Below are 13,605 nucleotides of genomic sequence, written 5' to 3'. Positions count from 1 at the left end.
AGTTGAGCTGCCACAAGAGGCACTGGCAAGAGCAGGTGGGGCCGAAGATAGTGATGTAGCCTGGCCAGGCAGAGATGACAGGGTCATCACATTAGGGCACAGAGGGGCTGCAGAGACCTGAGGGCCCAAGGGGCTGGTGAGTCTCAGGCGACCCCCCTTCCCAGGGTGGTTCACTGCTAAGCTGGTGATGCATTTCTCTCCCCTGACCGCATCTCCGGATTTGTTCTGGATTAGAGAAGACAGTTAGTCTTAAGGAAGTCTAAGGGAACTTGGCACTGGGACTGAGAGGGGACCAGAAGTGGAGGAAAATTCCTGAACCATCAGCTTCCCCAAGGCAGGAGAACCAGGGGAGGGAAAGGATGAAGGAAGACTGCTGGACAAGCCAAGCAAAATGGGTGGGAACCCAGCAGGTGGGGGCAGCAAGGCAAAGCAAGTGTGTAGTTTGCTGGAGGTGGTGCCACCTGCTTCACTGGGGTTGTGTGACTTCTGGAAAGCTTAGGGTCTTTATGGCTAAACTATCAAAGGCCAAGCAGATGAGCCTGTCGCTCTGCCAGGGTTCTATGCTCAGGCCCATTTAAGGGAAAAGAACTCATAGGGATGGGCAAGCAGCCTCTGGTTGCAATGAAGACAAGGGGCCACTGAAACATGCTTCTAAAAGAGCTACACAGCATGCGGTCAGCCTCCCTGAACAGGGGGCAGTGGCAGGGTTGGGGGCTCACGTGGCCAGCTCCCCCTGTAGCTTCCTCCAGAGTGGTTTCACAGCCTGAGTCGGGGGACAGGAGCTCGAGTTCCGTGCATTCTTCCTGGTAGGTCATGGGTACCATACTGGCACGTCTGGTAGCCAGCGGTGTCACTGAGGAAGGTGTGGCTTTGGAGCCTGCAAAGTCCCCTGGAGGTTGGAGCTGGATGAAGCCCAGCCCTAAGAGCTTGCTCCGCTGTTGCTCTACCTGCCCCTGGGAAGCTTCTGAAGACAATTCATTTAGAAGGGCCTTTATTTCACCCTTACTCATTCGGTGTGTTTCAGCTCCTTGAGTCTCAAAAATTCGAATTTTGTTGGCCACAGAGGCCTTGCTAATATCTTCCATGGAGTCCTCTTGGCCCCCAGCCTGGAAAGAGATCATCTCTTTTTGCTTCCCCAAAGGGAGCACCAACCCTGGGGACAAACATCCCTCTGCTTCTTCAGGGACAAGTCTGGGCTTTCTGTTGGGGACAGGAGGCGCCCGGAGTTCACCTCCACCTGGGATCTCAGCCATCCCCTCTTGGTCCTTGCATGTGGAGCTCTCTTTAGGAGGATGGGTATGTCTGAGAAATAATGGAGGCTGTTCTCCAAAGGGATCCCCAAGCTGTGAAGGATCTCTTGACCCACAAGGAGCTGGGCTCACAGAGGCTTCCTCTGGAGCTGCCTGGGTTGTGAATGGACGGGGAGAGGTTGGGAGCGCAGTGATAACCTCCATCTGAAGAAATGCTGAGGCCTCGCTATCCTCTTTTGCAAGTTTTCCGATTTGGGTATGAATTGGTTCGATCTCTTGGGGCAGGAAGATGCCTCTGTCTGGTTTGGCTGACTTCCTATCATCATTAGGAGGGGCATCCCCTGGGAGGGTGCAGGCCCGGAAGTCAAGGTGCATGCTCCCTCCTCCAGGTGGTGACTGGTCCTTCCATCCTGCCTGGGGACTCTTCTCAGTCTTTCCTATTAAATCTCCATTCTTGGGGGGCTCTTCCTCTGTGGCAATGGTGGGTGTTGGGTGGGCACAATCTCCTTCCACCCCAGACCAGGCTCCTTCTGAGAATTCAGAGACCTTATGGCTTGGAGAAGGTCTCTTCTGGAGCTGTTCAACAAAGGCATTTGGGTCATCTGGTCTCCTGTGGTTCCTGGACGGTCCTATCCCTTCCACTGAGGAAGCTGGGTGGGTTTCATCCTCTTCATCCTTATTCCTGCTGGAAGTTGCAGCAGAGCCCCATGGTTCTGAGGAATTCAGCCCAGAGATCTCTGTGAGTTCCCTGAACAGCTCCAGCCTTGTTTCAAGTCCATGTGGGGACTCTGGATGCTCTTCTCTTTCCTCCAGTGGTAAAGTCAGAACTTGACCTTCTGAATCTTTCTCTCCATAGTTTAAGTAAAAGCTCCTCTCTGCAAAGGATGTATCAGTTTCATCGCTTGAGTCAGCTCTGGTTTCTTCCTGGGATGGGTCCAACAGAAATGACTGGAGTCCTCCCTTATCAGAGGATGGAGAGAGGAGGCCCATGGCTGCTGGCCTGCTTTCTGGTGCAGCGGGTCTCCCCCAAGTCTGAAACTCCTCCAGCTCTTTCCTCAGCTCGATCTGGCGTTCCAGCTGACCTCCTGAGACCTGGCATTTCCTGATGGTTGCCTGCTTAGTGCCCACCCTGAACTGGATGCCCTCAAGGGGCTTTTCTGCCAGTTTGCAGCCTGCAGCCAGAGAAGATGCACCTGGGGCTTCTTCCCACACTGACTCGAAGTCTTCAGGACTTGCAATCATTCTGCCTTGCAGCTGGGTATTTGTTCTTCTGGTTCCCACCATTTCTTCTGTGGCCATTTCAACCTTGAACTTGTCCACTAGGATGTCGACTTTGGAGAGTCTGCCATCAGCAAGAATTTCTGTGAGGCCTGCCTCACTTTCTTCTTGTTGCGTGGAGGCCACTTTTAGGAGACTGAGCTCTTCTGGCCTAATGTACTCTCTTTCTATAAATACCCAATGCTCTGAACCCTGTGTTTCAATTGGAGCAAGAAGAGTTAACATGAAATATGAGCTACCTTCCCTCCATACAAAAGGGCTAATATACCACAAAGAGGTTTGCATGTGCCCAGAACTGGGGAGTGGGCAGAAGGCATGACCATGCCAGTCAGCCTCATCAACTTCCTATCAAGGTTCCCAACTTCCCTCAACTGCCACCCCAGTTTGGTCCCATGGAAAATGGAGACCCCTGGATGGGCCAGGACCATTCCTCTTCCTCTTTTCATAATATAGCTGCTACTTTCAGAGGTGGAGTAGCTCACATACATAGAATTTTTGACTGTTAGATCCAAAAGAGCTCTCAGGAGATCCTAGCATTTACTGTGACTATGCAAATAGAGAAATGGGGGCCTAGAGAAGGTCACAATAATTTGATGGTAGAATCAACAAGAATGTCTTATTTTTGATGCTTGAAATCCTTGCTGACTTGTGATCCTAGCTCACAACCTGTAGAATATGAGTTCTGACAGTAATCTAATGTCAAGTTAAGGGGAAGCACTGAACTCAATTCTATACACCATAGCCAGAAATCTGAATCTTTCTGCAAGAGCTTCTGGAAAGTAAAGAGATTAGAATAAAAATTAGCAAAAACTAATTTATAGAAGTAGATGCCAGTCACCACAACAGCTTGAAACTTTTATAGGATTCATTCACAAAGAAACAGATACCAAGACCTTCAATAATTCTTTAAGAAATACTTTATTTATTATGAGAGAGAGAGAGAGAGAGAGAGAGGGAGGGAAAGAGAGAGAGAGAGCAAGCTCCATTCTACCAGTTGCCCGGTGCTCTACCAGCTGATCTATTTCCTTGGTTACTTCTTCAAGAATTCTAAAAACTCCACAGAATGAATAGAAATGGGCTTACTTGACTAGAGAAAGATAGAAACAGGCTGGGGCTATGGATCAACCTGCTAATGCCCATGCTCATGTCCAACAGAGAAACAATTATAGAAGCCAGAACTCCCACCTTCTGCACCCCCAAGAGAATGCTGATCTACACCCCCAGAGGGGGAGCAATGTTAAGGGAAGAGGACCAGAGGGCTCTGAGCTCCAACTCCATCAAGACCCCAAGACCCGGAGAGAGAAGAGGAACAAAGGAAGGATATTAGGAAGTAGCAATAGATGTAAGTGTCACTTAGAAAAGAATGGAAGGCAGGATCACAGAAAAATGGGCAAGTATATATAAATACAGATAGTTATAGAAATAATAGTCAACCCATATCTGTGACCTTGGGAGAATGCAGTTTCCAATGGAGGGAATGGGGATACAGAACTCTGGTGGTGGGAAAGGTGTAGAATTATACCTCTGTTATCTCATAACTTTGTAAATCAATATTAAGTAACTGATAAAAAAAAATAAAGAATAGAAAAGGGCTGACCAGAACACACCATAGAAGGAAAAGGTCTAGAGACCTTGCAAGTATCAGTATAGATAAAAAATACCGAACAGAACATCAAAGTGTCTTTATCACTCTTCCTAAGTAATTCTTTGAACAACTGCTAGAAAAGAAAAATGAACTTACATTGATATAATGGTTAAAAAAATCAAGGTTGGAAAAAAAAAATCAAGGTTGGGCCAGTGAAATAGCTCACTTGGCTAGTGTGTTGCTTTGCCATGTGTGTGATACAGATTTGCATCCAGTCCTCACTGTGTTGAAGGTCTAGTGTTGTGGTCTCTTTTACTCTATTTCTGCCACTCTGCCTTCTCTATTTCTGAAAAAAGTTCAAGCTCACTGGGATTTCAGTCTTATAATCATAGAGTACTTTCTTCACATACAACCTTCATGGAAGTCTAATACAGCACATACAGAGCTACCCTGTTAGGGCTAGAGACCAGGCTGTTCTGGTGTTCCGAGGTAGTAACCTCCCTCCTTTGAAATCACAGCTCTGGCTGTATCCTTTTAGGATACATACATGGGAAGTTAAGGCCTAGAAAACATCTATACCTGGTTCAATCTGAGAGAGTGAGCCAATGCCAAGGGCAGGCCCAAAACCTTGAAGTTCTTCCACAGTAAAATATGCCAAAAAAAAGAAAAAAAACAACACCAAAAACCAGTTCCCAAAAAGCAGCTTGGAGGACACCATGACCTTGGGCTCAATATCTTGGGTTATGAGTTGGTGAGGAGCATGTCAGATCTCTTATGATCAGGAAAATTCTAGGGGATCCTGGGAACATCGTTCCATTTTAGCAAAATCCACAGTTGTTAGAGAACCAGACCTCATTAAGAGAATCATGTCAATAGAAAAAGGAGATGGGGGGAGTCAGGCAGTGGCGCAGCAGGTTAAGCACACGTGGCGCAAAGTGCAAGGACCAGCATAAGGATCCCAGTTCGAGTCCCTGGCTCCCCACCTGTAGGGGGAGTCACTTCACAGGTGGTGAAGCAGATCTGCAGGTGTCTATCTTTCTCTCCCTTCTCTGTCTTCCCCTCCTCTCTTGATTTCTCTCTATCCTATCCAACAACAATGACAGCAATAACAACAATAATAACTACAACAATAAACAACAAGGACAACTAAAGGGGAAAAAAATTAAGAAAAAGAAGATAGGGTCCGGGATGGTGAGCACATATGTTATAATGCACAGACCCAGTTTCAAGCCCCTGGTCCCAACTGGAAGGGGGAAAGCCTTGAAAGTAGTGAAGCAGCACCACAGGTGTCTGTCTCTCTCCTTCTCTATCTCCTCCCCTGTTGATTTCTGATTGTCTCTATCCAATAAATAAATAAAGGTTAAAAGAAGAAGAAAATGGAGATAAAAACTAGAGGGAAGACAAAGTCTAGCTTAGTTTCTGAGATTTTATCCTGGTTGTTAAACCTTCAGGAGACAGCAATTGAGAAATGGGCTCTGAGAGCCTTCAGAAACTAAGTTATCTTTCCTCTTCTACTTGGGAAGCAGGCTCCTTAAGCTGCTCTTGTTTCAACCAGTAATCACATCATCAGCCTGGCAATGAAGGCCAGAAATGGTCAATGAGGTCCCTTCTGGAACACTCCTGCCCCAAGAAACTAGAAATTTAGAATTAGACTGAGTAGGATGGGAGCTGGCTCAGAATGGAAAGATTCTGCAGGAAGAAAAAGGGAAGCAAGCATACTTTTGCTTAGAGACTATGTGCCAGGCAGAACCAGACCTCTTGTTTAAGTTACTGGCCACCTGTGAAACAGGGACTGGTATCTTATTTCAGAAGGGGAAACTGAGGCTTTCAGAAGAAAGGTGACTTGCACAAATTACAGAGTGAACAGCAAGGAGAGAAGATGAGGTTTTGCTTCTAACAAGCAAAAACAGATTTATAGGATCCCAAGACTACAAAGAGGGAGAGACAGACAGACAGAAACAGAGACACAGAGAGAGATGACAACTTTGTTGGCATCAAGGTACCAGTGGAGGTGGACTTGGCCTGATTTCACAGAATGGGATCATAACAGGGTAACCCTTTCTCCATTTTTTCCCGAGTTAGGGGACCTCCAGTGCCTTCTCAGAGTGCACTCAGAAGGCACTGTGGCAACACAGACTGAAAAAATCTGAGAAAGAAAGCAGAGCCACTCTGTCCCCACACAAGACACCCACTATAAGGAGAAAATCTCCAGTCAGAAAATTCTGCAGACATCAGAATGTTGCTTAGGCCCCTTCTGGAGCTCTGGCCCCTTCTGTTGCTTAGGCCTCTTCTGGAGCTCTGGGTCAAAATGCAGCTTCTGTTCTTTAAAAAGATCCCTAAGAGAACAGGGGCCTTGAGGACTGTTTAGAAAAATTGTTCTGGGAGGAACTTGTTGAAGTGGGACAGTTCAGAGGGAGGAAAGATGCTCACCTCTGAAGGGCTGGTTTGTGAGAGTATGCACAGCAGATCTATGGGCACCAGAGAGCAGAGTGGGGCCCACAGGGAGGAGACTCAAAGATTTTAATTAAACATGAAATTTCCCAATAATCCCCCACACCACCATAAGCCAGAGATGAGAAGTGCTCTGGTTAAAAAATAAAATAAAATAAAAATAAAGAAAATTTCCCAATAGATGAGTAAAGACAAAATGTGCAGCTGATATGAATAGCAAGAACCCCTGTATGGAAGCAAAGCAGATCCTTTTCAGGGATGTTGATAAAGAGTATAATTTGGAGGGACCAGGTGGTGGTGCACCTGGTTGAGCACATAGGTTACAGTGTGCAAGGACCCATGTTTGAGCTCCGGGTCCCCATCTGCAGGGAGAAAGCTTCACAAGTGGTGAAGCAGGGCTGCAGGTGTCACTCTGTCTCTCTCCCTTTCTATCACCTCCTTCTCTCTCAATTTCTGGCTGTCTCTAATCAACAAATAAATAAAGATAATAAAAAATTAAAAAGAGTATGAGGTAGGGGTTTCCTTCAAGTCCCCCCAAAACAGATGGGCACTTGGCCTTGGTTCTAGGAGCACTGCTATGCTCTGGGCATCACTCTTTCCCTAATTTGGAGGTGCCATTGACTCCTGCCCAAGAGAGTACTGGTGGTTTTGTTATTACTTTTATACTGAGGCAAAATTCAGAGGAGAACTGTGATTTATGCTTTATCACTTATGTAGATGATTCATATTGTTTACAGTCCCAGTACATTTTCTGCAATGATAATTTTCCCCCTCAGTCATTAAGAAGGGTCTGTCTCCTCCTACACTATGCTGGCAGAGGGGGGTGAGTCAGATGTCAGAGAGAAGGAAACTTTGCCCAGATGACTGGTCAATACTTCACAGTCCTGGAAATCTGCAAAGCACTAGCACAGGAAGAGGACAGGGAATTATGTTCCTGGGGCCTGGCACCCATGCAGGAGCACTTGAAATGCCCTCCACCTGTTGCTCTCCTGACCATGGAAACAATATTCTCCTCATTTAGAGTCCTTGCCTAAAAACAGTCATGGATAAAGATGCCTACTTTTGCTTGCCTGGACAATGGCAGAGGGAGCTCCAAGAAGACTTATGAGAAGGAGGTGAGACCGGCTGAGATACCATCACTTAACTAGCTACTGCTGGAACCCTCCTCAGGCTGCTGACCAGCTAGCTTTAAGACTTCAGAATAAAGAGCATTTAGATGCCACAACCCATGGCCCCAAGCTTAGACAGTCACCTGTCTCAGCTGGATCTGAAGGGAGGGCATTGTCTCTGTCTCTCCTCTGAAGTCAGAGATGACTCAAGACTATCCTGTCTTCCCAGAATGGTTGTGGTCCTGTCCTTCCTGAGGAACCACAGATGAGGGAGGGGCTGGCCCATTCTGGATCTCTGGGGTGAGGATGCTCATTTCTCATGGCATAGGGACAACCTGGGCTACCCACTGCTTCCATCTCCCTAGCAGTCAGGTCTACCCACCCTCATCCCAGAATGGGGATCTCCCATGACCATTAGTGTGGTTCTGGGTGGGTGGGGAAGTGCCAATAGTAACCTCAGGAGATGCTGTGAGGCTTTTCTGAGTCAATACTTCCAAGCCTGTGGCCGTCCCAGGCTCAGGTGCCAAATCCTGCTGAGACGAGTCCTGGGTCATCTGGGACTGCAGGGGAGGCCCATGGCCAGAAGAGAGGGAGAGAGGGAGGAAAGGAAGGAGACAGAGAGAGAGAGAGGAAGAGAGAGAGAGGAAGAAAGAGAGAGGACGAAAGAGAGAGGAAGAGAGAGAGAGAGAGAGACAAAGAGAGAGAGAGAAGGAGAGAGAGAGAGAGACAGTCCGTAAATAGCCAGCTTTGTAAATACCACATTCTTAGGGCTTGTGGGTTAGGTCAGGAAGGAGCCACACTGTGGTAGCCACGGGGCAAGGTAGAATAGAACTCGCCCCCTCATGCCTATGCAAGGGAGGCAGGCTGGTGGTCCACTGCTGCCCAGGACTAATGGGGTCAGGCCTTTTATCATCACCTGCCCACTCTCAGTCAAGTTCCTGAAATCATACCACTTGTTTTTCAGACTCCAAGGCTTCCTCAGGTGTCTTTGGTTTAAGCAATGGTTCAATCAAGCAGTTTGGGTCTCGGCCTCCTTTAAAACAGTATCTTTGAGATGAGAACCTGTGCTTGGCAAATGGGCTCACTTCTTTGTAGCTTCCTGTGCCTAAGAAGAAGCTACCGGAAATGTGGGGCACCACGACCCTGCAGGATATGCCCCCCACACGGCCCAAATTTGTATAAGGGATTCTTATCACCATTAGCAACAGCCCTGCAATAGTCACTTTTCAGCTTTTATATCCATTCTTTCACTCAGCATGGCAACAGGTCGTGTTGGAAGTGTACTTTTGACTCCTGCTCACTTTAGATGATCTGCCTGTGTGGTAAGGTTCAGAAAGATGTTATTCACCCCTGGATCCACTCCAGTCTCTGACTACAGTTCTTCCCCACCTCCCAAATCTCCAAGTGCCTCAAAAGGCCAGTAGGACCCACTACATATGGCCCATCACTCCAAGGTGAGCTCCTGGACCAGAATGCTTTCCAGTAGTGGACCACAACTTCTCCCCACAGAAGTCAGGGCCTGTGGACTGACTCCACTTTTCAGAAAGGCCTATTTCCTAGCAGTTTCGATAGTCACCAGCAGGTGGGGCACACTCCAAGCTGCCAGGTTGCCTGAGGCACCCCAACACTCCAGTGCCCAGTTCTTCAGGGCTCATCTTTCCTTTCTCTGCTAGAGCTTAGCCCTTTTGCAAGCATCTGTACCCTACCCCAAACCTAGCCCATATCAGGGTTGCTTTAAGGTCATCTGATGCAAAGCTCTTAAGGAAGCAGTGTATAACTGATCACTAAGCCAGTCCCTGTGGCCCAGGGGAAATAGGTCCTCAGGGTCTTGATTGTGCAAAGGTGATTTTAAAAAGTCCTCATTGGATCCAGTGAAATAGCTCAGTTGGATAGTGCGCTACTTTGCCATGTGCACAACCTAGGTTTGAGCCTGGTCTACCACGCAGCATTGAAGGAAGCTTCAGTGCTATGGTTTCTGTTTCATTCTCTCTGCTTCCCTGCCTCTATGTTGCTATCTAAAAATTAATTTTAAAAAAGCAATTAAAAAATGTCCTCAGTGGATGCAGATATTTATCCTCTTTCCATAGTATCAACTATAGCTTCACCTCCCCACAAAGCATCCCTAACTTTGTGAATTATCAGTCCACACTAGAGGCAGCTCTGTCAAGTGGTACATTGAGGCCATGGGACATTAAGTCAACCAAATGTTCTGCTTACTAGATCATGACTGCATCACCGACTTCCCAAGCATTACAGGTCAGCACACCAGGCAAATTTCTATCTGGCCTTCAGATGACTTTGTCTTACTCTTAGGCAGCTGTGATTTAACAGTAAATCCAATAACCTGGGAGATGAGAAATCCCATTCTGACCCTTCTTCTATGAACTGTGACATTGAACAAGTCCTTTCCCTTTCTGGGCCTCAGTATCCACATCCAAATCAAACATGTTCAAATCTCTTCCAAATTATAAGGATTCTGAAGTAGAATAGAGACCCAAGACTCTCAAAATGGAACAGAGAACCCTACCAAGAATCTAAGGACTCTCCCAGCTCCTCCACTTTTATCTCATTTGAATGCTATAACATCCCAATGAAGTAGGTACTTAATTATCTCTACCCAACAGAGGCTCAGAGAGGTGAAGTAACAAGTCCAGACTATCTAGTTAGCAGGCGTAACAGCCTTCATTCAAACCTGGGTAGTGTAAGTCTAGACCACAGTCAGCTTTGAGGCCAGTCAGTAACAGTACTAGACAGAAAACATCTAAGTATAAATGGGGGTGAATACTGCCAAGATTCAATAGTCCTAAAAATAACAGCTTGGGATTATAAGTACAGGAATTCTCAAGATTCTATCTTTATCTCTTTTTCAATTGAGAAAACACCCCCATGCTTTCCACTTTGAAAGGCAAGCCATGTGGATCCTTTTCAGAAGCAACAGGCTCAGGTCTGATTTTCCTGGGTGATCTCTAGTGGGCTCCAAGTCTTCCAGAAGGGAACACCCTGCCCCCATCTGTGTTTTCACAATTGGCATGAAAAGCTCTTCTTAGTGGATCAAACTATAACAACCCCCAAAGTGCAGTCTGCAATGAGGCTTGTTTAAAAATGCTGATTCTGAGGTGTTCAGTGTGGTGTGATATCACAATGGTTTATACAACAGACTTTCATGCCTGAAGTACTGCAGATCCCAGGTTCAGTCCTTGGCACCACTATAAACCAGAGCTAAGTTGTGTTCTGTTAAAAATGCTAGTTCCAGGGTTCTACCTCAAATATACGTATTTAGTAGGTCTGATGTGGGGCCCCAGGACCTGCATTTCCAGCCAATTAACCTCTGCCTGACAGAATAAGGATTTAAAAACCTACCTTGAGGGGTGGGTGGTGGTGCACCCAGTTGAGGGCACGCATTACAATGTGGAACAACCCAGTTCAAACCCCTGATCCCCACCACCTGCAGGGGGGGACACTTCACAAGCAGTGAAGCAGGTCTGCAGTTGTCTTTCTTTTTCTTTCCCTCTTTGGGTCTCCTTCCCCTCTGTCATATCAAATTAGAATTAGAAAAAAGATAAGCAAAATATGGGCACTGGGAGCAGTGGATTCACAGTGCTGGTACCAAGGCTCTTGGTGGTGCAAAAAAAAAAAAGTTAACATGAATCATATTTTTAGGGTAGGTCCAGAAGTCCAATATCCCAAGATTTAATGACTGCCTTCCTTAGCGGAACCCATCACCTTGTGCCCACTGCCACCTTATGCACCAAATGAGTGATGTTCAGATGTGCAGGAAGAGCAAGTCAGTACACAGCAACCTTCCCAACCCTTGCCAGCCAAGGTTCCTGTAAGTTGAGGGGCTCAGGGTAAGACCTACCTCGCTGGCTTTCTCAGGGGTGCCCTTGGGAGAGGGGGAGGCAGGTGAGGAGGGCAGCCTGCGCTCCCGCTCCCAGTCTCGGTCACGGTGGATCAGTTTGCTGTTGGGCTCCTTCAGGGTCCTTTTGAGCTCGTTGATGCTGGCCTGGTGCTTCAGCAAGACGTCCTCTGGTTTGTCTAAGAACTAGAGGTGGGTGGAGAGGGCAGCCAGGGATTAGCAGAAGCCCTCTGAGTAGGGGGTGCAGGGCATGGTGCAGACAGTAAGAGTCCTTATTGATGCCCTGCACCAACAAGATGAACCCCACTTGTGGTCCTATCTCACCTTAAGCCAAGCAGACAAGGGCCACTATCCACAACAGGTTCACAAAGCACTTAAAATTCAGTAGAGGAGTGAAAGTACTTGAGGTTAAGAAGAGGAGAGTTCTGGTCTTGTGCTACTTTTTCTTCTCCTCTACCTGGTTTCTGGTCTTAGAATACCCAAGTTGACCCAAATGCCATGCACCTGGTGATTTACTTTAGTGCTGTGATCTTAGTTGGGTACAAAGGTGGCTTCCTTAAGACATGGTAAGAACTCAGTGACCTATTTACTGAGCTTCCCTGGCCTCTGCCCTGGCTGCTTGGATTCTGGTCCCTGCCTCTGGCTGAGACGTGGACCGTAAATTCTAAGCCGAATTCCCCCATCCAGGCCTCCCCCAATGTGAGCAGCTGCTCAGGCTCCATGGGGGCCTCAGTTTCAGAAGCTCCTAAAGTCAGGGGCAACCAGAAAACTACAAGTCCAGCTCCCACAGAGGGACCAGCATTCCTTGCTATGATCCACTACCTCTCCCAACCACCCAGGATCTTAGATGTATTTTGCAGGTACTGACTCCTCAAGAGCAGACAGGGTGAGATACAAACAGAGAGAGAAATGAGGACACCATGAGGTGTAGGAGGATCAGGAAAGCCAGGGACCAAGAAGAGAAGTGAAGCCCAAGAGTGGACATAAGAACTGAGCTGGAATGGTGACTTCACTGTTTTCAGCCGATCTTGGATGGACCTTGAAAAAATCATGTTGAGTGAAATAAGTCAGAAACAGAAGGATGAATATGGGATGATCTCACTCTCAGCCCGAAGTTGAAAAACAAGACTAGAAAAGAAAACACAAGTCGAACCTGAAATGAAATTGGAGTATTACACCAAAGTAAAAGACTCTGGGGTGGGTGGGTGGGTGGGGAGAATACAGGCCCATGAAAGATGATGAATGACATAGTGGGGGTTGTATTGTTAAATGGGAATCTGGGGAATGTTATGCATGTACAAACTATTGTATTTACTGTTGAATGTAAAACATTAATTCCCCAATAAAGAAATAAATTATTTAAAAAATTAAAAAAAAAAAGAACTGAGCTGGGAATCATTGGAGTCATGCATGTTTCTCCCATTAAACTGCCAAATCTGAACTCTAGCTGGTACAGCATGGAGAGAATCTGCTTCTGGGTCAAATGAGGACCAGTTTCTGCACAGATGCTGGTAGTGACCGGCTAAAGCTGCTTGTCTACCTACTTCTGGGGCAGGGTGGGTGGGCAGGCAGCCCAGAGACCCTTATCTGCAGGTCTGCTTGAGGATCCATGTCAATTCAATTCAGGACAAGAACTGAACAATCTCTTTATTAAATCTTATTATAAAGTCAGATTAGGTGGTTCTGAAAGAGCTTGCTGGAAGATAAAGTTGCTCTTGGACAAGGCTAGAATCTTCTGGGCTCATTCCTGGCAGCCTAGGATCTACCTGAATGTTCCCTGCTACCTCAGAAAGGCAAGTGAAGAGACTGAGTCTGTTTGCCCTCCTGGATGTCTGTAGTTCCTGCATACCTTTCCGGAACTGAGCTGCCTCAGAACAGTGTCTGAGAAGCCACATCATACAGGGTTTGCTCAGAGGGTGAGTTTGGGCTGCAATGGACTCCAGAAATGGCTTTGTGGTCCTGACCCAGCCAGGCTGGCTTTGGGCATATGGTGTCCCTGAAGACTAGTGAAAGTGGTGAAGGGCTGGGATCCCTGCAGGTTAAAGCCTTGAAGAAACCAAGTTCAAATGCTTTGCT

General features: G+C 47.0%; 1 protein-coding gene across 12 annotated transcripts in view; it reads right to left on the bottom strand.

Moving 5' to 3' along the window:
* Window positions 1–13,605, bottom strand: part of EPB41L1 (erythrocyte membrane protein band 4.1 like 1) — a 212,675-nt gene that overhangs the window by 36,437 nt on the left and 162,633 nt on the right. For 7 of the 12 annotated variants that reach the window (XM_060189338.1, XM_060189343.1, XM_060189365.1 and 4 more), the window contains one exon: window positions 11,533–11,715. In XM_060189338.1, coding sequence (XP_060045321.1) covers window positions 11,533–11,715 — 183 coding nt within the window. Of the gene's footprint in view, window positions 1–117; window positions 226–719; window positions 2,721–8,128; window positions 8,234–11,532; window positions 11,716–13,605 lie in introns of all 12 variants that reach the window. The other 5 variants (XM_060189328.1, XM_016186133.2, XM_060189324.1 and 2 more) reach the window with 2 other exon arrangements.

The sequence above is a fragment of the Erinaceus europaeus genome, chromosome 1, assembly GCF_950295315.1.
Source record: "Erinaceus europaeus chromosome 1, mEriEur2.1, whole genome shotgun sequence".
In the NCBI taxonomy this organism is placed as follows: domain Eukaryota; kingdom Metazoa; phylum Chordata; class Mammalia; order Eulipotyphla; family Erinaceidae; genus Erinaceus; species Erinaceus europaeus.
This window is presented reverse-complemented; position numbering and strand designations above follow the sequence as displayed.